A 24,698-nucleotide genomic window follows, 5' to 3' on the forward strand; every position below is an offset into this window, starting at 1 on the left:
GTATTTAGGCTGGTGTGTCATGGGGGGAAAGATAATAATAATAAAAAAAAGCATTTCTGGTGGATGGGAAGGAGGTTGATGATGATGTAAACAAACACATCCATCCCATCCAGAGCGGCTGGTGATCACTCCTCCTGTCCACTACAGGGACTAACAAGCAGTTTATATAATTTACCAGCCAATGAGCTTCATGTAAACCGGAGAGATAAACAAGAAAGAAGTCTTGAGTTTCATTCTGGAAAGATAGGAATATTAAGAAGAAGACAGAGCGACGTTGGCCACCAAGCTGAGCTGAAGCCTAGGGAAGAAGATGAGCCTAAAGCGCAAAGCCCCATCGGCAGATAGCAACCCTAATGCTGATATATGTGATTTATTGATGGGTATGGACATTTGGTTGTGCATATGGATATTTGGTTGTGCATATATTAGTAGGGTAGTTATTAAGGGTAACAACGCCTCAAAATCAAATTGTCACATCTCGACCCAAATTATATTCATGAGTGTCATTAAGGTCATGTTCAAAGTAAATCTCACCAACTTTATTAAGTTAGAAATTTAGAACCGTTGTTGTGGAAGAGATCGGAGGAGCAAATTGGGAATTATAGATATGGGTTAGTGTGTAGAGAAGACTTAATTTAAAGTGTAATTCATGGCAGTATATTGAATTCTGCAACAAAAATGGAACATCATTAGTTAGGTTTATGAAAAGCAATGAAAAAGTAGATTTCATTTATATAATATAAATACTTGTAAAAAATCAACATAATATATAAAAACTCGTAACAGCCGAGTTTAATGGTAAAGATATACCAACATTTACATAGTCTGCTGCTCGGACAGATGAAATAGAATAAAGGTAACCATATATGTAAAGAATGTAACAGGTTTGAAGGACTTTCCTTTATATTTGGCCTTACGTGTTTTCACTATAATGAACATTTCTCAATTTTTCGAGAGTATTATTGAATCTTACATCATAACTGATGATTACATATCATTATTGGTATTTCATCGCACACACATGCACATACACTCTCATAAGTATGTATGTGATTCACTAAAAAAAAAAATACATTCTAATGAATATGTTAGAATTCCTAGGACACTCTATGAGTACTCACATCACTAAGAGATGGATTGATTCTGGTTTCTGAGTTTGATACCTGACCACTTCATTGGTTTCCCACGAATGCTAAAATATTCAAGTGTATGGACGAGTTTGGGCGTACAGTAGAAGAGTTTAAGTTAGGATGTTTAGAAAAAACACATGAACAGTTAGAATTAAAAGCAGGTTGACTACACCTAAAATATTGCCTTTTGTGACATTTACACAATTGTTATCTCTCAGAAATTGCAGAATATGAGCGAAATGTTAATCGTAACATCCACAAATACAATGCCTACCGCAATGCTGCTTCGGTTTTGGCACAACAGTCTGCTCGCATTGAGAGTGGAAGTGAAGCAAAGAAACTGAAGGGTGTTGGTAGCAAGATAGGTGATAAAATTGATGAGTTCCTCAAAACAGGGAAGATGCAGAAAATTGAGAAGGTAAATATTTTTATCGTTTACTTGAGTGGAACAGTTATGCTTAATAGATCATGATTCTGATGTTCATATTGATAATAGTGCCAGGAAACAGATGAAGAATGGCCCATCCACTCATATACACATTTATATACATAAACGCCCATACAAACACATACATACATATACATACACTTATATACACATGTACATATTCATGCTTACCTTCATCTGTTCCTGGTGCTACCCCACCATACAGGAAACAGCATTGCTACCCCCTGCTTCAGTGAGATTGCACGAAGAAAACAGATTAAAAAAAAAAAAAAAACATCCACTCACACTCAGTCTCTAGCTGTCATGTGTAATGCACCAAAACCACAGCTCCCTTTCCACATCCAGGCCCCACAGACCTTTCCATGGTTAAGTATCTTATTCTTTAATGATCTCTTATACAACTGTATTTCCACCTGATTAATATTCCCTTTCTCACTGTGCTCAGTTTTATGTGTTATTTCCCATTTCTCATGTCAGAACACATGTGTTGTTTTTTAAAAAGATTGCACTGCCTTATAGCTTCTTCATAATTTTATTTTTCAGTGTTAGCAAGCAGTCCTTTGATTATTTTCATTATACATACATGATAGAATAAAACTTGCAGATTCGTGGTGATGATGAAAATGCTGCCATCAACTTGATGACACGCATATCAGGCGTTGGACCAGCCAAAGCAAGGGAGTTGGTTGAGGATGGAATCTTAACAATAGAGGACTTACGCAAAAATGAGAAAAAACTCACTCATCACCAGATCATTGGATTAAAGTAAGCATAAACAGTCAAGGGGCATGTGGCATAGGCTAGGATTTTGTAATTAATACATCAGGATTCAGGTTGAGATACTATAGAGGTATAAGTTTCTTGAATGTACCTGGTAAATTGTGTAGGAGTGTGGTGATTAAGATGGTGAAGGCATATACAGAGCATCAGACTGGGGAGGAACAATTTTTTTTCAGAAGCAGGATGCGTGGATCAGGATTTGTTCGTGGCATGGGTCTGTAGAAAGCATATGATAGAATTGCCTTATGAAAGGTCATATGAAGATATGGTGGAAGAAAGCTGCTAGAAGCATGTAAAGTTTTTTACCAATGGTGCAAGATGTGTGCGAGTAGGAAGAGAGGAGAATGAATGGTTCTAGTTGAAGGTTGGTCTGTGGTAGCGGTATGTGATGTCACCATGGCTCTTTAATTTGTCTGTGGATAGGATGGGAGGAAGGTAAATACAAGGGTCTTGGAGAGAGTGGTGATTATGCAGTATGTAGGGGATAAGGGAGTATGGGAGGTGAATGAGTTGTCTACTGATACAGCACTGGTGGCAGATTCAAGTGAGAAACTGCAGTAGTTGGTGATTGAGTTTGGAAGTGTGGATGAAAAGAAGAAGAGAGTTGATATGGATAAGAGCAAGGTTATTAGGTTTATTAGAGAAGAGAGATGGGTCAGTCAAGGTGTGTGCTTGAATGGAGAAACCTTTGGAGGAAATGAAGTGTTTTTAACTACCTGGAAGTGGACATGTCAGCAAGTGAAACCATGGAAGTAGAAGTGAGTCATATAGTCGGATAAGGGGCAAATGTTGTGTGAGCATTGAAAAATATGTGAAGAGGGAAAAGTGGTTTGTGTTTGAAAGTATAGTAGTTTCCAGTGATATTGCATGGACAAGAGGCATAGGCTATAGATGGGGATTTGCAGAGGAGGATGGATGTGTTGGAAATGAAATGTTCAAGGACAATATGTGGCATGAGATACTTTGAGTTAGTAATAAAAGGGTAACAGAGAGGTGCAGTATTAAGAAAAGAGTGGTTGAAGAGGGTGAGGAGAGGTTGACAAAAAATGGATATATGTGGCAGAAATGAAGTGGAGAAGGAAAGGGGGAGACTAAATTGGAGATGGAAGGATGGACTGAAAAATAACTTGAGTGGTCAGGGGCTGAGTATACACAAAGGAAATAGATGTGCATGGGATAGAGTGAATTGGAGCAATGTGTTATACGGGGAGTGGGGAACACTGTCATTGGACTGAACCTAGGCATATGAAGTAGGCAGGGGAAATCATGGAAAGGTATGTGGCCTGGTTGTGGATAGGGGGCTGTGGTTTTGGTGCATTATGTATGACAGCTAGAGAATGTATATGAGTGACTGTGGCCTCAGTATGGGGTTTTTGCAGTGCTCAGGAAGCTGGCCACAACCTCTGGGCTGGTGGGACTACAAGTCAAGATGTGTGATGTGTATATGCCTTTATGGAGTTATTACAGGACAGTTGAAGAGTAATTGCTAAGTGTGTTTAAAGTGGAAGTTTCATCCTGAGTGTGAGGAGTCATGTAATGCATTGAATCAGTGTTTGTTGTAGTGGACAGATGAGTTGTGTTGAGAACATAGACAGGAAAAGACAACTCATACAAGTCTAGGAATGTTGTTTCAGGTGGAGTGGTGTTAAATTTAAATCTAGGCTGGAAGGGCAGTTGCTTTTTGTTTGTCAGGTCATTCCAGTGTGTGTTTATCTTGTCATTATCATCTTATATATGTTCAAACATTTTTCATTAGGTATTTTGAAGATTTTGAGATGAGGATTCCAAGGGAAGAAGTTGAAAAGATTGAGGAGCAACTGAATAAACATATCACCAGTCTTGACCCAGACTACATAGTTACCATCTGTGGCAGCTATAGGTAATAGTAAAAAATATCTTTAATATTCACTGTAGATTTTACTTTCCCTTTAAAATTTTGAGAAGTTTGATTGATTTTGATCAATTGTGTGTCTTTTCATTTGGTGCACCTTACTCATTTGTTGATTAACATTCACAAGGGTCTGAGTCTTAATAAATAACTTTATCTAATTACTTTGGTGTGCATATATTTTACTGTGACCTGAGTATTCTTCAACCTTTTCTCTTTCATGACTCTTTCTAACATTGTCATACATTTCCTGTCTTCATTACTTTTATCCTGCTTTTCATATTTTGCTGTGTTAAGAAGAGTCTTTCAGACTTTTCATAATTTTATAGTTTTTTTTTTCCTTGAATAGTTCAGTGTTTTAAAGCTTAGGTCGTAATATGGCCTAAACCATAGTGTTTTATCAACTCTGGTTGTGAAGTATCTTTTTGTGGTGTAGTTTCTGTTTTTTTCATTAGCTCTTTCAACTGTGATTTTTTTATTTTTCACAATCGTGTAAGTTTATCATATATCTCACAGCAGTTACTCACTTTGTTCTAACGATAGTGTGTTCCACATTCTTCATTTCTAGTTTGTACTGTTATTATGTTATTCAACCCCAGGACCTCTTATATGGGGCTCTTGCTGCTTTGAGGCTGCACTCCATGCAGGAGCAGGGATATTATAGGCTTCTCTGGAGCAAGAAGGTCCTCAACAAGACTTTATTCTTTTCCATTCATTGATGGCAAAACTGTCATTGAAGTTTTTTCCATGATGAAACTGCTTGCAGCAGAGTTCAGGAGCACTAAATTTGTATTTTTTTTTTTTAAAGCAAAATAATCTTTAGTTTTTTGTTGTCCTACATCTCATGTTCTAACCCTACGAATAGTGTTTTAGGTTGAGTTCTGCTATCAGAAACCTTACAGTAGCTTTAAAACCTTTATGAAAGTAATGCTTATTTTATTATTTTTAACTCATGATGAGTTTACATTTTCTGTTTAATGAATATATCAGATATGAAATACAGTATTTTCAGCTCTTAGGAAAGCAACATGGGCAGATTATTAAGCATAAGTTCATATTTATACTTACGAGTGTATATACCTTCTTGTTGTAATTTGTTATTCAGAAATGTAGAAATTCACATAATGGCTTATTATGTACTTTCTTTAGTTCATGGTTAGGTTAGTAGTTGATATGAAATGATAGATATTTTATTTTTGTTCATTTTTACAGGCGTGGAGCTAAAACCAGTGGAGACGTAGATGCTCTGCTGACACACCCATCTCACACATCTGAATCAGGCAAAAAAAGTCCTGTCCTGCTGAGCAAAGTTGTTAGCACATTGAAAGATAATGGCTTGGTGACGGATACACTCTCCATGGGGGAAACAAAATTCATGGTTTGTTTACATTGCTTTGTGACTTGATATGAAATGATATGAATAGAGAAGGAAAGTTCATAAAGCATTAACATTATGTCTCTTAAATACAGTATAAACTTAGTTCCTTTTATTATAGTCTTTGACATCATCTGCACCCTAAATGACTACTAATTTCCTCATAGGGTGTATGTCATTTAGAGGAGAGCCTGCCTCATCGTCGTCTGGACATTCGCCTGTTGTTTCATGACCAGTACTTCTGTGGAGTTCTCTATTTTACTGGTTCAGACATGTTTAACAAGGCTATGAGGGCACATGCTTTAGAGCAAGGCTTTACCTTAAATGAATACAGCGTTAGACCTCTTGGCAGTACAGGTAAGTCTTTTTCCAACACAGCTAAGGGAGTGGATGATGCATCTGATTTGAATTGCGTTCAGCTGATTGTGTTTGAATGTACTAAGATCAATTTACAGCAGAAAACATTTTACCATAAATGATTTTATGATGTTGATTAAAATAAAGGATAATTTAGATTATTTAGATGTTTGACTTAGTTTAAGGTGCAATTAGCTGAGGTGATGAAATATTTTTAGAATGTTTTTGATGGAGAATAGTTTTGTTGATACCATGTGCATGTTGAAGAGTAAGTTTAAGTTTGAAAGGGGAGAATAACTCTGCAGAGATAATTCTGTTGTGTTAGAACTTGATCAGGTGAGATCATTTGAGCATGTTTGAATTATTTCATGTTCAAACTAGTGTGTAACAGACTTTAGTTCATTTCAGGCAGTCTTGATGAAACAGACAGAACCCAGATATAGTGTACAGAGAAGGATGCATGTTGATTGGAACCCTGATTTCATGAACACTGTCTCTATTCATATACATCATTATAACCAATTTCCACCACATTTTTACAAATCAAAACCTTTTCCTTTATCATAAGGTGTCACTTCGCATGCTGCACATAAATTGTATTTCAAATTTAATGATTTTTTGACGCACCAAGCCTAACTCTGGCACATTCTTATTTTTATGCCAGATGAGGCCATCTTGAATTTTGGACAAAGAAATTTTGAATTTAAGATAGATGTAATTGAAATATCAAGTTGCCATAAAGACAAATGGTATGAATAGACATCTGAGTATATAGAAAAGAAATGTCTTTGGTATGTTGAAAAAGTTACTTGACTGTACAGAATCTTGTCCTTTTCAGGTGTACCTGGTGAATCACTGCCAGTGTCAAGTGAAGAGGATATATTTGACTACATCAACTACAAATACAAACCACCTCATGAACGTAGTGTATAATAACAAATGTGAGCTGCAAAAGACGAAATATCAGATCTTTTTCCATATGTTAATTCTTTTGATTTTTTCTTTGAAATAGCAGGAAACATTTAAGTATCATTAGATTTTAGGGAGAATAAAAAGATGTTCTGGAAGGAGGTAAATAAAGTGCGTAAGACAAGGGAGCAAATGGGAACTTCAGTGAAGGGCGCAAATGGGGAGGTGATAACAAGTAGTGGTGATGTGAGAAGGAGATGGAGTGAGTATTTTGAAGGTTTGTTGAATGTGTTTGATGATAGAGTGGCAGATATAGGGTGTTTTGGTCGAGGTGGTGTGCAAAGTGCGAGGGTTAGGGAAAATGAGTTGGTAAACAGAGAAGAGGTAGTAAAAGCTTTGCGGAAGATGAAAGCCGGCAAGGCAGCAGGTTTGGATAGTATTGCAGTGGAATTTATTAAAAAAAGGGGGTGACTGTATTGTTGACTGGTTGGTAAGGTTATTTAATGTATGTATGACTCATGGTGAAGTGCCTGAGGATTGGCGGAATGCGTGCATAGTGCCATTGTACAAAGGCAAAGGGGATAAGAGTGAGTGCTCAAATTACAGAGGTATAAGTTTGTTGAGTATTCCTGGCAAATTATATGGGAGGGTATTGATTGAGAGGGTGAAGGCATGTACAGAGCATCAGATTGGGGAAGAGCAGTGTGGTTTCAGAAGTGGTAGAGGATGTGTGGATCAGGTGTTTGCTTTGAAGAATGTATGTGAGAAATACTTAGAAAAGCAAATGGATTTGTATGTAGCATTTATGGATCTGGAGAAGGCATATGATAGAGTTGATAGAGATGCTCTGTGGAAGGTATTAAGAATATATGATGTGGGAGGCAAGTTGTTAGAAGCAGTGAAAAGTTTTTATCGAGGATGTAAGGCATGTGTACGTGTAGGAAGAGAGGAAAGTGGTTGGTTCTCAGTGAATGTAGGTTTGCGGCAGGGGTATGTGATGTCTCCATGGTTGTTTAATTTGTTTATGGATGGGGTTGTTGGGGAGGTGAATGCAAGAGTTTTGGAAAGAGGGGCAAGGATGAAGTCTGTTGGGGATGAGAGAGCTTGGGAAGTGAGTCAGTTGTTGTTCGCTGATGATACAGCGCTGGTGGCTGATTCATGTGAGAAACTGCAGAAGCTGGTGACTGAGTTTGGTAAAGTGTGTGAAAGAAGAAAGTTAAGAGTAAATGTGAATAAGAGCAAGGTTATTAGGTACAGTAGGGTTGGGGGTCAATTCAATTGGGAGGTGAGTTTGAATGGAGAAAAACTGGAGGAAGTGAAGTGTTTTAGATATCTGGGAGTGGATCTGGCAGCGGATGGAACCATGGAAGTGGAAGTGGATCATAGGGTGGGGGAGGGGGCGAAAATTCTGGGAGCCTTGAAGAATGTGTGGAAGTCGAGAACATTATCTCGGAAAGCAAAAATGGGTATGTTTGAAGGAATAGTGGTTCCAACAATGTTGTATGGTTGCGAGGCGTGGACTATGGATAGAGTTGTGCGCAGGAGGATGGATGTGCTGGAAATGAGATGTTTGAGGACAATGTGTGGTGTAAGGTGGTTTGATCGAGTAAGTAACGTAAGGGTAAGAGAGATGTGTGGAAATAAAAAGAGCGTGGTTGAGAGAGCAGAAGAGGGTGTTTTGAAATGGTTTGGTCACATGGAGAGAATGAGTGAGGAAAGATTGACCAAGAGGATATATGTGTCGGAGGTGGAGGGAACGAGGAGAAGAGGGAGACCAAATTGGAGGTGGAAAGATGGAGTGAAAAAGATTTTGTGTGATCGGGGCCTGAACATGCAGGAGGGTGAAAGGAGGGCAAAGAATAGAGTGAATTGGAGCGATGTGGTATACCGGGGTTGATGTGCTGTCAGTGGATTGAATCAAGGCATGTGTATGGGGGTGGGTTGGGCCATTTCTTTCGTCTGTTTCCTTGCGCTACCTCGCAAACGCGGGAGACAGCGACAAAGCAAAAAAAAAAAAAAAAAAAATTAAGTATAATGGAACTTTTTAGATTGTATGGATGATTGGTTTATTTCATATTTGATATACTATTTCATAATAGGTACCAAGGAAGTAGAAGTAAAAAGTCCCTTCTCTCAGTAGACATGTATCACCTAACATTACATCACATTCATTTAGTATTGTATATTGTATATTCTGTCCTTCCACAGTAGTATAACTCCTCTGTTGTTTGATAATACTTACATAGTTTTCTATATGAAAGAAGTTACAGATAGATCTAATGGTAATTCGGGTCTATTGAGTAGATTTTGAAATGACTAGTGATACATTACCTCATGTACAAGTCAGGCTACTGGCTCCATCATTCGTGGCTCATTTTCTAATCTGAGTAAAATATAAACATAAAGTTTTCTTTACTACTAACAGGGATCAGCTGAGCTTTGCAAACGTTATCACTTATTTCTGTTTTTCCTATTAGCCTTGTCAGTAACTAGACTAAGAGTGAATTGCATTGCTGCAAGGAATATCATTTCTGACATTGATATTTTTTAAATAATGGAAAATGGCATAAGTATGAAAAGCTTTATTGTGTGTGGTGGTCAGGCCTCTTCACTGAGTTATTTCACAATTTTCTGTACTTGGTTTAATGTCATTTTCTTCCTGGTGGACTTCATCCATAAGGGCATGGACCTGTGGGAAATATACCACATATGATGATTCATGATGAATAGTATCTGCGAAAGCATGGGCCTTTATGGGTAAATATATTTCATTTGATTGATGATGGACTTTATCCACAAGGGCCTGGACCCCTACAGGTAAATGAACCCCTTTGAGGATCTTCATATATTAACCTGTGTTTATTTATATTCTGTTCATCCTTTGTAGGAATAATTATTAGATGGGTGATGTACTTTAATGTAACATTAGTCCTTTAGTTTACTAAGACTGCCTTTGAAAATATGGAATGTAGCTTGAGTGATATGATTAATTCGCCAGCTTCAAGTTTCAGAAAGGTTTGTGTATCTGCCTAAGTCATTATTGTTTTGTAGACACACCACTTATAATGTTCCACACTGAGATTTTTTATTCAAACAACGGGGCACATTTTCAATTCTCTCCATATTTTGAATATTTGTAGTGTTTAAGACAAACTTGTTGGCTTGTTCAGTTATCATTTTATCTGTGTTGATTAAGGATTGATCTAGTAAGTTTACATTACATGGGTTTCATAATTACTACTTTTTTGAGAGAGAGAGGAGGCACCTCAGTATTTACCCAACAGTAATTGCATATGTAAAGTTATTTAATTTTATCGTTATTAACTACATATCTATGCTTCTGACACCCAATCCTTTCAGGAAGTCCCTCAAAGGGGTGGATACGGCAAAAGTCTCCATAATGGGTGAACTTGAGTGCCACTTCTTGCCTTTAGTACCTCACCGTTAACTGGCGACAGCGAATATATCAATGCACCTCAAAGAAAAAAGTTAGTTAAGAGCAGAATGTAGTCAAGATTTTATTTCGAGTATATTAATTTCTTTTTATGGAATTTGGTTTGGTCAGAAAAGTATGTTCCAAAGCTGAAATATTCATACTATGTCAACTATGTGAAAAATATCATCAGACATATTTCTTTGAGCTTCAGTTCCATTCACATTTAAATGGGGTGGATTTAGTGCATACATGCACCTTTTGTATAATTTAAATTTGCTAAGTTGGGGTTTCCAGCCCACCCCAGCAAGCAGGCAAAAACTGGAGACAGCCAGTTCTGTGTTAGTCATAGCTACCTTTCTGTTATCTATACATTGGTGATTGCATTTATGCAATTTGATAAATTTTTTTTATACTTATTCTCCATTTCCCACTTTAGCAAGGTTGCATCAAGAACTGAGAACTGAGTATTAGAGAGAAAATCCTCACTTAGCCCTCTTCTCTTTTCCTTCTTTTGGAAAAGTAAAAACTGGAGGGAAGGATCTCCAACCTCTTGCTACCTCCTCTTTAAGTTGCCCTCTACGACATGCAGGAAAAATGCAGGAGGAATTCTTTCTCCCATATCCCTGGGGATGATTATCAATATATATTCTGTCTCATCCGTAGGCTATCTGTTTTTTGCAGTTGAATGAAGGTTTGTCGACTTTGGCCAGTTTATGGCATAAGATTAGAAAGGTTACTCAGAGTAAAAAATCACTATCTGATACCTCATGTAAATTTCAGTAGATATCGCTATAAGAAATTTGTTTAAACATGGCATATTTTTTCCCTTCATCCTTCTGCCTAGGTACTCATTGGTTGTCTTTCTTGTCTTTTACCATTATCTGTAGCTGAAAGGAAAGTAAGAGATCAGTAGTGCAGGATGTAGCTTATCCACACTGGGAAAATACATGCCATGAAGATGTGAAGTGCAAGTTTGAAATGAAAACTGTGCAGTAGCTGGTCTGAATTATACACCATTATGATTAATATTAGAATTCTAAGAACAGGTATAAAACATAACAGCATTTTTAATAGCTGTGGAATAACTATTTGCTAAATATACAATGTGCAGTTGCATCATTTTATGAGAATCAGAAACTGCTAGAGTTGCCCTCTAGTGGCCTGTTAAGGATAAGGTACTAAAAGCAAAGACATGACACAGGAGTTCACTAGTTATGGAGACTCTTTTGGTGTGGCCAACCCTTCAGGGAGTTTCTGGAGGGAATGGGCATCAGAGATATAGATAGACAGGGAGATTATATATGCACTTTATCTTTCATAACACGACCAGAAAACTTCAGTAAATTTATGTACTGTTTTTGACAAACCTATGACAAAAATCTAAATTAGTGTATCTTTTTTATTATTGGAAAACTAGACATTAAGTACTTAAAATTCTTCATTTGCTTTAGATTATTTTGAATGTATGTCTTCGTTATTTATTGTGTAATAAATATATGAATAGTTGGTGGACTGTGATTACCATTTTGTTATCATTCTGTAACCCAGTAATGGTAAGGTTTCATTTATGAATAATCTTAAAAAAACCTTACTACTTTTTGCCATGATTCTACTTAGTTCTAATGTACCTGCAGGTCACGATGCATTCAAACAGCAGTTCATACTATCACTAGTGGCTTCTTGCCATACAATAAGCAATGCCATGTCAATGATGGTGCATTTCTCCAAGATGTAAAACTTACATTTAGAAAAGGTGTGAGTTTGAATAATATCAATTGAAAACAAATGCAGAAATATACTTAAGATTTTCTGATAGCATCTCTGCTTGAGCTAATTTGCTGAACATATTAATTTTGACAGTTCTTATTAACGCAGCATATTAGTTCCAGTTACAATACTCCTGTGTTATGAAGTGATAATCTAGACGATTTAGCTTATATACAGAAATGTTTATGGTGTAGCTGAGTTCCTTAATCCAAGTGTCCTTGAACTGATGTTTATAGTGGTTATGAAAGAAAAAATAATAATAAACTGGTCTCAGACACACTTAACAGTGAGTATATTATGTGAGATTGTTCCTAGTAGGTAATAGTTAGTAGACAGCTACAGACTAGGCAGGTATAATGCCATTATTACCTGCCTGTCTATTAGGAGGGGTTGTGACAGCTGTGTAGTGAGTCAACACTTCAGTATCTGTCAAGTTGCACTTCTCTAATCCAGTAACTAAATGTCTTTTCCTCCATCCTGAACCACATGTCAACTGTTGTTATCCTGTTCACAAACTTACATTCTCTTCTTGTCACGCATAACACATGACAACACTCAACTCAGACAACTCATTCTTCCCAACTCTACTATGCAATTGGCTTGTTAAGGGTAGAGTAGTAATGTCGAGGAAGTGGCACTGGAGTTTACCAGCTATGGAGACTTATGCCATTGCCACTACCTTTAGGTAGTCCCTGGAGGGAATGGGCATGAGAGGTATATAGTTACTTTCCTTCAAACAACTTATGCTATACGTTCAGAACTCACCTTCATCAAACCTCAAAATACATTCCAGACTTTTGCAACTCATTTCCAGCGACTTACCCCAACTGACTCTTATGTAATCTGATTTTTAACTATGTGACTAATGTATTCTTACTTATTCTCAATAATCCTGACTAACTGTAATTTAAACAAATCTAAATTATTCTCAATGAATCTAACTTGCTTCACCCAAATCTAACATACTCTGATCTAATCTAGATCGTTCTTGCATAAGCAAATCTAATTTACCAAGCCATACTTACTCCATCTAGGTTTGTGGCCGCAAAGGTGAGGAAGTATATTGTAAATGTACAAAACCAGTAGATGTGTAGTGGTAATCTCTACTGCATCATGATAAATGATAAAAAAAAAGAATATTAAATGAAAGTTTTTGGCTGATAGAATTGTCATTACTCGTATGCCAAGTGTTAATGACAGTCATTACACCTAAAGTGAAGCCATTCACCCCCCTCCCCTGGCAGAATGGCGTCACCCACCCGGGACGAGCTATATAAAGGCCAGCCCGCGAATTGGCCGCAACAATCGTGCATGCAGGGAGGCAGGCAGGTGTCACACACAACATGGAGAAAATGCTGAGTGTCTTGCCAGCCAAACGACATGGTGGTGTTGGGTCACTACTGCCGATGGTCATTACGTTGTCAGCGACCCTGGTGGCCATCCTGCCCCTAGTGGCGGGCGCTAAGGGCCGCTTAGGGGCCCCCGTTAACTACTGCAGGAACAGGTTAGTTAGGTTGACCCCGAGGTCAATCCCGCCGCCATTTTAGCTGAGGACTTGTTACCTTGTTTACTGAATTACTAATTTATGGTGTAAGTTAATGTGATATTTATTATCGCAGTGCTGTATGACATTTGAGGATTTGGGTATGACACTTGTGTATGATAACCTATCATTTATCCTGAACGTTTAACGCGTCAGGTCAAATGCCAGGCCATCAAGGTCAAAGGTCGTAAACCCAAAGGTCGCATTGTTGTTATGATAGTTCGTACGGCTCATCACAGCGTAACAATTATGCTCGACTCATAAAGATTTGAAAGCCATATTAGTCCTGAGAATAGGTCAAACACGTGTTAAATGGTTGGTAGATATGTTAGCTGTGTGTCTATGTTGAAATTGGGTGTTAAATAACTTTGAAAGGTTGTTAATTATGATGCAAGGTTAGGTTAAATATGTATGTGTTGTGATAAATCTTAGGAGGATGTTAACCATATACATCTGGTACTATGTTTAAAGACATATGAGTTATGCTACATATAATTGTGGGTTAGGTTAAATGTGTTTGTTGGGTGGTGTCAGCTTATATTTTTCTTCTTCAGATGTTTAGACGATGTTGGACAAGTATTATATGTAATTGAGGTTGTTGGTAAATATATGCAGTTGATCATTATGTACGACTGAACGAAAATAAGAAACCCCTGAAAAAAAAAATACCAGATTAGTTTGGAACTTTAACAGTGTTTCTGTATAATTGGGGGTTAACTACTTAATGATTGTTTAAAGATGCTCACACGTTTGATATGATTTATCAATGATCCAAGATACTGTTAACAATGGTTGATGGGTTGTTTTGGCTGTCAGCTGCAAGCAACATCCGCCAACTGAAGAATCTTGAACACCTACTTCAGGTGTTGTGGATAAACTAACATAACCTCTCACTGGCGAAAATAGTTGAAAAAAAACATTTGCATATGTTTGGCTAGTGATGGAATATGTGAGAGGAGGAAGTGGAGAGTAAATATGATAAATGTTATATGCTTTAGTGTGGGAGAAGTAGGGCGGCATGTTTGAAATGTTGGGTAAGACTGGAGAAAACTTAAAAGAGAAACCCAGGAGTGGGGAATGGAACCATGGGGGAGGTGAAACGAGCCACAGTGTAGGGTAGAGGGAATATAGATAGATAGATAGGGTCCTGGATGCTTTGAGGAAGATGAAGGAAGGCAGGCCACTGTCTGCCTGGGCCAAGATGACTATGTGTGATGGTTTTAGTCATCTCGCAGATGCTGTGGCAATGCCAGGCGCCATCTTGGACAAAATAATGTAAACAATAGGTTTAGTGTGTTGCCTTTGATATTATTTTAGGATAATATGTGGTGTGAGGAGGGTTTGGTGGAATAACTGACATGTAGATGAATAATATGTAGTAACAGGAGTATGTATGGGAGAGGAGAGGAAGATGTGCTGGAATATTTCGGTTTGAACATAGAGGATAAGTGAGAAACGACCTTTATTTTTCATAATAAATCCTTTATCGTAGTTAGCTTTAGCTTGTGACCCAGTTACTTGTTGCGTCACATATCGTAATTATTTCTAGCTTATAGAAAGATACCATAGATGTACCTGTATCCTATATAAGCATTGATCGAAGTTACTTGTGGCTTGTATAGAGGTCAACCGTAGTTACTTGTAGTTTATACAAGCCTGTCCTAGGTGCTTGTAGAGGCCATCACTGGTAGTTATTGTAGCTTGTAGAAACGTTTCCGTAATCCTAAGTCGTAGAGCCCCTTATCCTTGTTACGTTACCTTGTAGAAAGCTCCTCCTAGTTACTTGTAGTTGATAGAAGCTGTTGTCTGCTTGTAGAATCCTCTGACCTGGAGGATGTAGAAGCGTGTTTACGAGATACATGGGTCACACAAGCCTGTTTATCACAGAGAAACCTTCCTTCTTGTAACTTGTACGATTCATCAACGAATTATCTGGCTACTTGTAACTTGTAGATGCCTTTGTCCTAGTTATTCTTGGTCAAGGGTCGGACTGTTGTGGTTAAGGGTTGTACCGTTATGCTCAAGGGTTGTGCGATGTGTTAAGGGTTGTAAGGTTGTGTTCAAGGGTCGGACAGTTGTGGTTAAGGTTGTACCATCGTGTTCAAGGGTCGTGCGGTGTGTTAAGGGTTGTACCGTTGTGTTCAAGGGTTGTAGTGTTGTGGTTAAGGGTTGTACCATCGTGTTCAAGGGTTGTGCGGTGTGTTAAGGGTTGTACCGTTGTGTTCAAGGGTCGTAGTGTTGTAGTTAAGGGTTGTACCGTTGTGTTCAAGGGTTGTAGTGTTGTGGTTAAGGGTTGTACCATCGTGTTCAAGGGTTGTGCGGTGTGTTAAGGGTTGTACCATCGTGTTCAAGGGTTGTGCGGTGTGTTAAGGGTTGTACCATCGTGTTCAAGGGTCGTGCGGTGTGTTAAGGGTTGTACCGTTGTGTTCAAGGGTCGGACTGTTGTAATCAAGGGTTGTACCGTTGTGTTCAAGGGTCGTAGTGTTGTGGTTAAGGGTTGTACCATCGTGTTCAAGGGTTGTGCGGTGTGTTAAGGGTTGTACCGTTGTGCTCAAGGGTCGGACTGTTGTAATCAAGGGTTGTACCGGTGTGTTCAAGGGTCGTAGTGTTGTGGTTAAGGGTTGTACCATCGTGTTCAAGGGTCGTGCGGTGTGTTAAGGGTTGTACCGTTGTGTTCAACAAGCTTAATTAAGGTACGGCTACATACTTATAATGAACGGGGAAAGTGACGCTATGGATGATATTCATCATCCGTGTCGTGTGTGTGTGTGTGTGTCTGACCAGCACAAGTTGCATCTTTGTTAGAAACACTTACAAAGTCTTCTATATTCTACCGTCCATTTCGATCATTGAAAGTCTATATTTTCTGAGATTAAATCACTCGTATATATATTTTTTCATTCATGTGTGATGTGTATGAGACGTAGAGCTAACTGATTAAGATATTTAAGATGTATTTTAAAGTCATTAAAATATTTTGAAATTGAAATCTCAACGGAATCTTATTTGACCGTGACGTCATCATTGTAAATAAAAGAAACCATGCTTGGCTGAAATTTTTTTTTTTTCATAAATTATGGAAACATCAAGTTTGCTGGGGGTGGGAGAGATCCACGTTGCCCTCAGTGGATCAGTAGGGGAATATACTTTAATTTGGGACTAAGCAAACATACATTACTGTCGTAAATCGTGAGTCAACTCAGAAATAAATGTCCCATTACCCCGGCAGTGTCTGAGGCCGACACGTTGAGGGAGAAACCATTTCTATTTTCTCATGTTGTAACGTCTTCGATTATGACCATCACCTGGTTTCGTTGTGGTGTGGCCTGCGCCATTTGCCCGAGCAAGGATAGGACATCCGTCCGTCGTGTGCCGCGACGCGCACCTGCTAGATAAAGACGCGCTGCTGTTATCATGGTGGACACGTCCGTCCGTCCGTCCGTCCGTCAGCAGACGCTCACCACGACAACACAAGATGGCGTCTGTACGGGGGGGCGGGGCGGGTCACTGGGTCGTGGGGACCGATGACACGGTGGAGTGGCACGCGACCACATTATAACCTGAGCACGACGGTACGGGCCCTGAGCACGACGGTACGGGCCCTGGGCACGACGGTACGACCCTTAAAGCACGACTGCACGACCCTTAAAACGCCGGTACGACCCTTAAAGCACGACGGTACGACCCACGACCACAGTCGTGCGATTGTTGAGTACGACGTCACGGCAGGATGACCTGACCTTTGACCTGACCCATCGCCGACCCTGGTATGTCATCCCGTTTACGTCGTGTGGTCCACGGATGCCCCGGATGATGACGTCATCATCATCATCGTAGTTTCTGGAACGTCCCCCGGGGGGGGGTCCTCTCCTGCCCCGTGGGGCGGCCATCTTGCCCCGCCCCGTAACTGGAGCCACATTATCCTGTCATGTCCGCTAGTGTCACCTGGCGGATGTTCTCCAAAGTGATGATGATGGTCAACTTAGCTGCAACGCCAACACCATCATCTCTATGTATGTATATACATTCGTCTGACGTATACATACATGTATTATCACCTTCAAGATATATTATTTATTATTTATTTTGCTTTGTCGCCGTTTCCCGCGTTAGTGAGGTAGCGCAAGGAAACAGACGAAAGAAGTGGCCCAACCCACCCACATACACATGTATATACATACACGTCCACACACGCAAATATACATACCTATACATCTCAATGTACACATATAGATACACACACAGACACATACATATATACCCATGCACACAATTCACACTGTCTGCCTTTATTCATTCCCATCGCCACCTCGCCACACATGGAATACCATCCCCCTCCCCTCTCATGTGTGCGAGGTAGTGCTAGGAAAAGACAACAAAGGCCACAGTCGTTCACACTCAGTCTCTAGCTGTCATGTAATAATGACCGAAAACACAGCTCCCTTTCCACATCCAGGCCCCACAGAACTTTCCATGGTTTACCCCAGACGCTTCACATGCCCTGATTCAATCCATTGAGAGCATGTCGACCCCGGTATACCACATCGATCCAATTTACTCTATTCCTTGCCCGCCTTTCACCCTCCTGCATGTTCAGGCCCCGATCACTCAAAATCTTTTTCACTCCATCTTTCCACCTCCAATTTGGTCTCCCACTTCTCCTCGTTCCCTCCACCTCCTACACATATATCCTCTTGGTCAATCTTTCCTCACTCATTCTCTCCATGTGCCCAAACCATTTCAAAACACCCTCTTCTGCTCTCTCAACCACGCTCTTCTTATTTCCACACATCTCTCTTACCCTTACATTACTTACTCGATCAAACCACCTCACACCACATATTGTCCTCAAACATCTCATTTCCAGCACATCCATCCTCCTGCGCACAACTCTATCCATAGCCCACGTCTCGCAACCATATAACATTGTTGGAACCACTATTCCTTCAAACATACCCATTTTTGCTTTCCGAGATAATGTTCTCGACTTCCACACATTCTTCAAGGCTCTCACGATTTTCGCCCCCTCCCCCACCCTATGATCCACTTCCGCTTCCATGGTTCCATCCTCTGCCAGATCCACTCCCAGATATCTAAAACACTTTACTTCCTCCAGTTTTTCTCCATTCAAACTTACCTCCCAATTGACTTGACCCTCAACCCTACTGTACCTAATAACCTTGCTCTTATTCACATTTACTCTTAAAACTTTCTTCTTTCACACACTTTACCAAACTCAGTCACCAGCTTCTGCAGTTTCTCACATGAATCAGCCACCAGCGATGTATCATCAGCGAACAACAACTGACTCACTTCCCAAACTTTCTAAGTATTTCACTTCCCAAACTTTTCTAAGTATTTCTCACATACATTATTCAAAGCAAACACCTGATCCATATATATATATATATATATATATATATATATATATATATATATATATATATATATATATATATATATATATATATATATATATATATATTTTCTTTCTTTTAAACTATTCGCCATTTCCCGCGTTAGCGAGGTAGCGTTAAGAACAGAGGACTGGGCCTTTTTTGGAATATCCTCACCTGGCCCCCTTCTCTGTTCCTTCTTTTGGAAAATTAAAAAAAAAAAAAAAAAAAACGAGAGGGGAGGATTTCCAGCCCCCCGCTCCCTCCCCTTTTAGTCGCCTTCTACGACACGCAGGGAATACGTGGGAAGTATTCTTAATCCCCTATCCCCAGGGGATATATATATATATATATATATATATATAACGTATACCTAAATGGCGATTTATATATATCTGACCTACACCATCCATAGTTGTTTACATATTACACGTTTTTTTTTATAAAATATTTCGACTCTTGTGAGGCCGAGGGAAATGAAATGTATATTGTTGACTAACGATCAAGTTATGGTCATTTCGCTAACAACCGCACCAGATGGTCATTACAGAAATAAACCATAAGTTGGTTAACCTTCCTCCTTCCCGTAACCCTACATCTTGAAAGCTAGTATTACTCACTGACTCATGTGTTTACACACTCACCATGCCTCACCCACCCGTCATCCACCCACACGTCATCCACCACAAACACGTAAAGTATTGGCAAATATCCGGCCAGTCATGGCTAACATTAATATATAAACATTTCACGTCCTTCGTGGTTTAGCTGCTAGCGTTACTGACCATGACACAGGCACTGGGCCGCCTGGGATCAATCCTACACGCGTTCGAATCCTGGTAGCGGCAGCCGGTCCACAATCCACCCAACTGTTCATCTTCTCATAAGGGATGGTTAATGAAATGGGTAACTGACATACGCTTGGATGTTTGACTATGTGCATAGTTACATGGAAGTATATATATATATATATATATATATATATATATATATATATATATATATATATATATATATATATATATATATATATATAGGTCGTGTCGTCGTGTTGAGTGGTCGTCCCCCCTGGTCATGTATCTCCATGTACGACAGGAAACCCTCGGAGTGTTGCACGGACCGGTTGGACGACTGCGCTGTCTCCAAGCTCGGCCTCGTCTGCTACTGTGACCAGTTCTGCCTGACCAGCGACCCCGAGGTCGACCTCGAGGACGACTGCTGCCCCGACTTCCGCGAGGTCTGTCTGGGCGAGAAACAGGAGGAGGAGGAGTACCTCAGCGATGAACCACACTCGAAACCCGGTAAGGTTAGGAGTCGTGTCTACTGGCTTCCAGCTGACATAAGTTGAGGCACAGACCTAACCTAGCTTTAAAACCTGTGTTGAGGCACAGACCTAACCTAGCTTTAAAACCTGTGTTTAGGCACAGACCTAACCTAGCTTTAAAACCTGCGTTGAGGCACAGACCTAACCTAGCTTTAAAACCTGTGTTGAGGCACAGACCTAACCTAGCTTTAAAACCTGTGTTGAGGCACAGACCTAACCTAGCTTTAAAACCTGTGTTGAGGCACAGACCTAACCTAGCTTTAAAACCTGTGTTGAGGCACATACCAAACCTAGCTTTAAAACCTGTGTTGAGGCACAGACCTAACCTAGCTTTAAAACCTGTGTTGAGGCACAGACCTAACCTAGCTTTAAAACCTGTGTTGAGGCACAGACCTAACCTAGCTTTAAAACCTGTGTTGAGGCACATACCTAACCTAGCTTTAAAACCTGTGTTGAGGCACAGACCTAACCTAGTTTTAAAACCTGTGTTGAGGCACAGACCTAACCTAGCTTTAAAACCTGTGTTGAGGCACAGACCTAACCTAGCTTTAAAACCTGTGTTGAGGCACAGACCTAACCTAGATTAATTTACTAGCGAACGAGCTTAACCTACCAGCCTAATTTAGCTTAACCTACCAGCATAACCTAGCTTAACCTTTTAGCTTGACCTATTAACCTAACCTAGCTTGACCTACTAACCTAACCTAGCTTAACCTACTAGCCTAACCTAGCTTAACCTTCTAGCTTGACCTACTAACCTAACCTAGCTTACCCTACCAATATAACCAAACGTAATCTATTAACGACCTAGTTTAACCTACTAACTTCACCTTCTAGCCTAACCTAGCTTGACCTAACCTAACCTAGCTTAACCTGCTAGCTTAACCTACAAACCTAACCAAACCTAATCTACTAGCCTAACCTCACCTAGCTTAATTTACTAGATTAAACCAGCCTGCTTCAACTTACTTGCCTAACCTAACCTAGCTATCCTACGTCCCTTATCTAGATTAACCTACTAGCCTAGCATAACTTAATGTAATACACCCTCCATAACCTAGCATAAGTAAACGTGTTGAACTAGGAATAACTTAGATACAGACACTTCTATATTAAAGCTCATGTTTATCCAGTTCGACCGTCATGATACTGAAGTAACCCACTGAATAAAGAGAATATGACACCCTCCACATTATAGACCATATGTGTTTATACATTTTCCTTTTCAATTTCTAATTAATTTTGTTTCTGGTTTGTGGAGACTGCACGGAGGGTGGTGTCACGTTACAACATGGAGACACTCACAAGTTCAACTGTAATGAGTGGTAAGTGTGATAATACAGGAGGATTCCTGTAGTGAATATGTTCTTTACAGTTACTTAAGATGTATTTCATAAGATCACCAAAGTTCACACTTATCCCAAAAGTTTAAGAGTCCCAACTAACACTTTTCCCTCCATCTTATAAGAGCTAATTTATTCCCTCTCTCCCATAAGAGCTAATTTATTCCCTCTTTCCCATAAGAGCTAATTTATTCCCTCTCTGCCATAAGAGCTAATTTATTCCCTCTATGCCATAAGAGCTAATTTATTCCCTCTGCCATAAGAGCTAATTTATTCCCTCTCTGCCATAAGAGCTAATTTATTCCCTCTCTGCCATAAGAGCTAATTTATTCCCTCTCTGCCATAAGAGCTAACTCATTCCATCTCTTCCAGTACCTGTGATGGAGGGAAGTTGAAGTGTGAGATGGAGGAATGTATGATAGAGAAGGAAGTGATGGAGGAGGTGAACAGTGAGCCTAGACACTATGGATGGAAGGCTGCCAACTACACCCACTTCTGGACCAAGAAGATCAAAGAAGGTTTCTTGCTCAGGACCGGGACACTGGACCCGGAGAAACTGGTCAGTCAATAGCCATGTAATTAATTGCTAGTTATACTTTATTGTCAAAATTGTTAGGTTAATGTTTGAATGAAGGACCAGATCAAGTCTTCGTATGATCCTATGTAGACTAACAATCAATTTTGTTATCTTGTTTTAACTTTAATCATCGGTGGAAAACATAGTAATCTAAGTTCTATGTTGATCTAACGTATGTATGATATACTTAGATGATTAACTTAATGGTTCCTTTATTAATGGTTTACAATGGTACAAAGTTGATAATGGTTCCTGTATTAATGGTTTACAATGGTATAAAGTTGATAATGGTTCGTGTAGTGAAGGTTTACAATGGTACAAAGTAATGGTTCCTGTATTAATGGTTTACAATGGTACAAAGTTGATAATGGTTCCTGTATTAATGGTTTACAATGGTATAAAGTTGATAATGGTTCGTGTAGTGAAGGTTTACAATGGTACAAAGTAATGGTTCCTGTATTAATGGTTTACAATGGTACAAAGTTGATAATGGTTCGTGTAGTGAAGGTTTACAATGGTACAAAGTTGATAATGGTTCCTGTATTAATGGTTTACAATGGTACAAAGTTGATAATGGTTCCTGTATTAATGGTTTACAATGGTACAAAGTTGATAATGGTTCCTGTAGTAATGGTTTACAATGGTACAAAGTTGATAATGGTTCGTGTATTAATGGTTTACATTGCTACAAAGTTGATAATGGTTCCTGTAGTAATGGTTTACAATGGTACAAAGTTGATAATGGTTCCTGTAGTAATGGTTTACAATGGTACAAAGTTGATAATGGTTCGTGTATTAATGGTTTACAATGGTACAAATTATTGATCATGATGATCATTACAGTCGCTGGAGATGTACCCGATAATACAGCGGGTCAACACGTCACTCATCCCGGACCATTTTGACGCACGACGTACGAGGAAGGAATGGAGGGGACGCATGAGTTCCGTGAGGGACCAGGGCTGGTGTGGTGCCTCCTGGGTCTTCTCCACCCTGGCCGTAACTCAAGACAGGTGAGTTACGTGAATGGCTGTAACTCAGGCTGACAGGTGAGTTACGTGACTGGCTGTAGCTCAGGTTGACAAGCGAGTTACGTGACTGGCTGTAACTCAGGTGAACTTTCATGTCCGTAACTTCAAGGACTAGCAAGTTCTAAGGCCGTAGTAACTCAGGGCGTGAGTTCCATGGCCCTTATTCCAGGCAGGTGAGTTCCACGGCCTTAACTCATACATGGTGAGTTCCATATGAAAATAATTTATGAAATTCAGTAAATATGAGTTTGTTTATCGTCTTGCATAGCTTGTAAAGTAAATATGTGTTTGTTTATCATCTTGCATAGCTTGTAAAGTAAATATGAGTTTGTTTATCTTCTTGCATAGCTTGTAAAGTAAATATGAGTTTGTTTATCGTCTTGCATAGCTTGTAAAGTAAATATGAGTTTGTTTATCATCTTGCATAGCTTGTAAAGTAAATATGAGTTTGTTTATCATCTTGCATAGCTTGTAAAGTAAATATGAGTTTGTTTATCGTCTTGCATAGCTTGTAAAGTAAATATGAGTTTGTTTATCATCTTGCATAGCTTGTAAAGTAAATATGAGTTTGTTTATCATCTTGCATAGCTTGTAAAGTAAATATGAGTTTGTTTATCATCTTGCATAGCTTGTAAAGTAAATATGAGTTTGTTTATCGTCTTGCATAGCTTGTAAAGTAAATATGAGTTTGTTTATCGTCTTGCATAGCTTGTAAGGTAAATATGAGTTTGTTTATCATCTTGCATAGCTTGTAAAGTAAATATGAGTTTGTTTATCATCTTGCATAGCTTGTAAAGTAAATATGAGTTTGTTTATCATCTTGCATAGCTTGTAAGGTAAATATGAGTTTGTTTATCATCTTGCATAGCTTGTAAGGTAAATATGAGTTTGTTTATCATCTTGCATAGCTTGTAAGGTAAATATGTGTTTGTTTATTGATCAGTCTAGTTATACGTGTATAGAATCAATTTATTTGATGGTTTTATACAGGAAACTCTTCATATCAAAGTCTAACAAGCGTTTAGCAACGTAGAGGTTTGTTTATACAGACAAAACATTTCTATAATTGTGACCTCGGTAGAAGGTAGTTAGCCATGTGTGACCTAACCATTCGTGACCTCAGCTTGACCCCATCATTGTGGTGTTGCAGACTGTCCCTCTTGGCCAGGGGAGCTGACCCCATCCAGCTGTCGGCCCAGAACCTGCTCAGCTGCGCCAACCTGGCTCAGCATGGCTGCAAGGGAGGTCATGTTGAGCGAGCCTGGAACTACCTCAGGCGGAAGGGGTGAGTACTGCAACTACCTCAGCTGAACTGGGTCAGTACTGGAACTACCTCAGCTGAACTGGGTCAGTACTGGAACTACCTCAGCTGAACTGGCTCTGTACTGGAACTA

General features: G+C 39.3%; 3 protein-coding genes across 5 annotated transcripts in view; 2 read left to right on the forward strand and 1 right to left on the reverse strand.

The window, feature by feature from the left end:
- LOC139758984 (phytanoyl-CoA dioxygenase, peroxisomal-like) overlaps positions 1 to 21,015 on the reverse strand; it is a 38,810-nt gene extending 17,795 nt beyond the window's left edge. For both annotated transcript variants that reach the window (XM_071680855.1, XM_071680854.1), the window contains exon 1: positions 21,011 to 21,015. The gene's annotated coding sequence lies outside the window, so the exon portion shown is untranslated. The remainder of the gene's footprint in view (positions 1 to 21,010) is intronic.
- Positions 84 to 11,829, forward strand: LOC139758983 (DNA polymerase beta-like). 2 transcript variants are annotated; one of them, XR_011714968.1, is made up of 8 exons: positions 87 to 380; positions 1,349 to 1,548; positions 2,183 to 2,343; positions 4,115 to 4,237; positions 5,459 to 5,624; positions 5,789 to 5,978; positions 6,817 to 7,000; positions 8,913 to 11,829. XR_011714968.1 is itself a non-coding variant. In XM_071680852.1 (7 exons), exons 1-7 carry the CDS (start codon positions 311 to 313, stop codon positions 6,909 to 6,911), a joined length of 1,005 nt encoding a protein of 334 aa, XP_071536953.1. In that variant the 5' UTR covers positions 84 to 310; the 3' UTR covers positions 6,912 to 11,829. The 2 variants fall into 2 exon arrangements, 1 of the variants encoding a protein (XP_071536953.1); XM_071680852.1 differs by having other exon boundaries at positions 84 to 380; positions 6,817 to 11,829.
- The window catches only part of LOC139758981 (uncharacterized peptidase C1-like protein F26E4.3), a 20,802-nt gene continuing 9,489 nt past the window's right edge, over positions 13,386 to 24,698 (forward strand). The window contains exons 1-6 of the mRNA XM_071680850.1: positions 13,386 to 13,594; positions 20,125 to 20,330; positions 21,615 to 21,678; positions 22,069 to 22,255; positions 23,117 to 23,286; positions 24,455 to 24,589. Of these exons, the coding sequence (XP_071536951.1) occupies positions 13,434 to 13,594; positions 20,125 to 20,330; positions 21,615 to 21,678; positions 22,069 to 22,255; positions 23,117 to 23,286; positions 24,455 to 24,589 (923 nt within the window). The 5' untranslated portion in view covers positions 13,386 to 13,433. The remainder of the gene's footprint in view (positions 13,595 to 20,124; positions 20,331 to 21,614; positions 21,679 to 22,068; positions 22,256 to 23,116; positions 23,287 to 24,454; positions 24,590 to 24,698) is intronic.

Source organism: Panulirus ornatus, chromosome 32 (assembly GCF_036320965.1).
Source record: "Panulirus ornatus isolate Po-2019 chromosome 32, ASM3632096v1, whole genome shotgun sequence".
In the NCBI taxonomy this organism is placed as follows: Eukaryota; Metazoa; Arthropoda; class Malacostraca; order Decapoda; family Palinuridae; genus Panulirus; species Panulirus ornatus.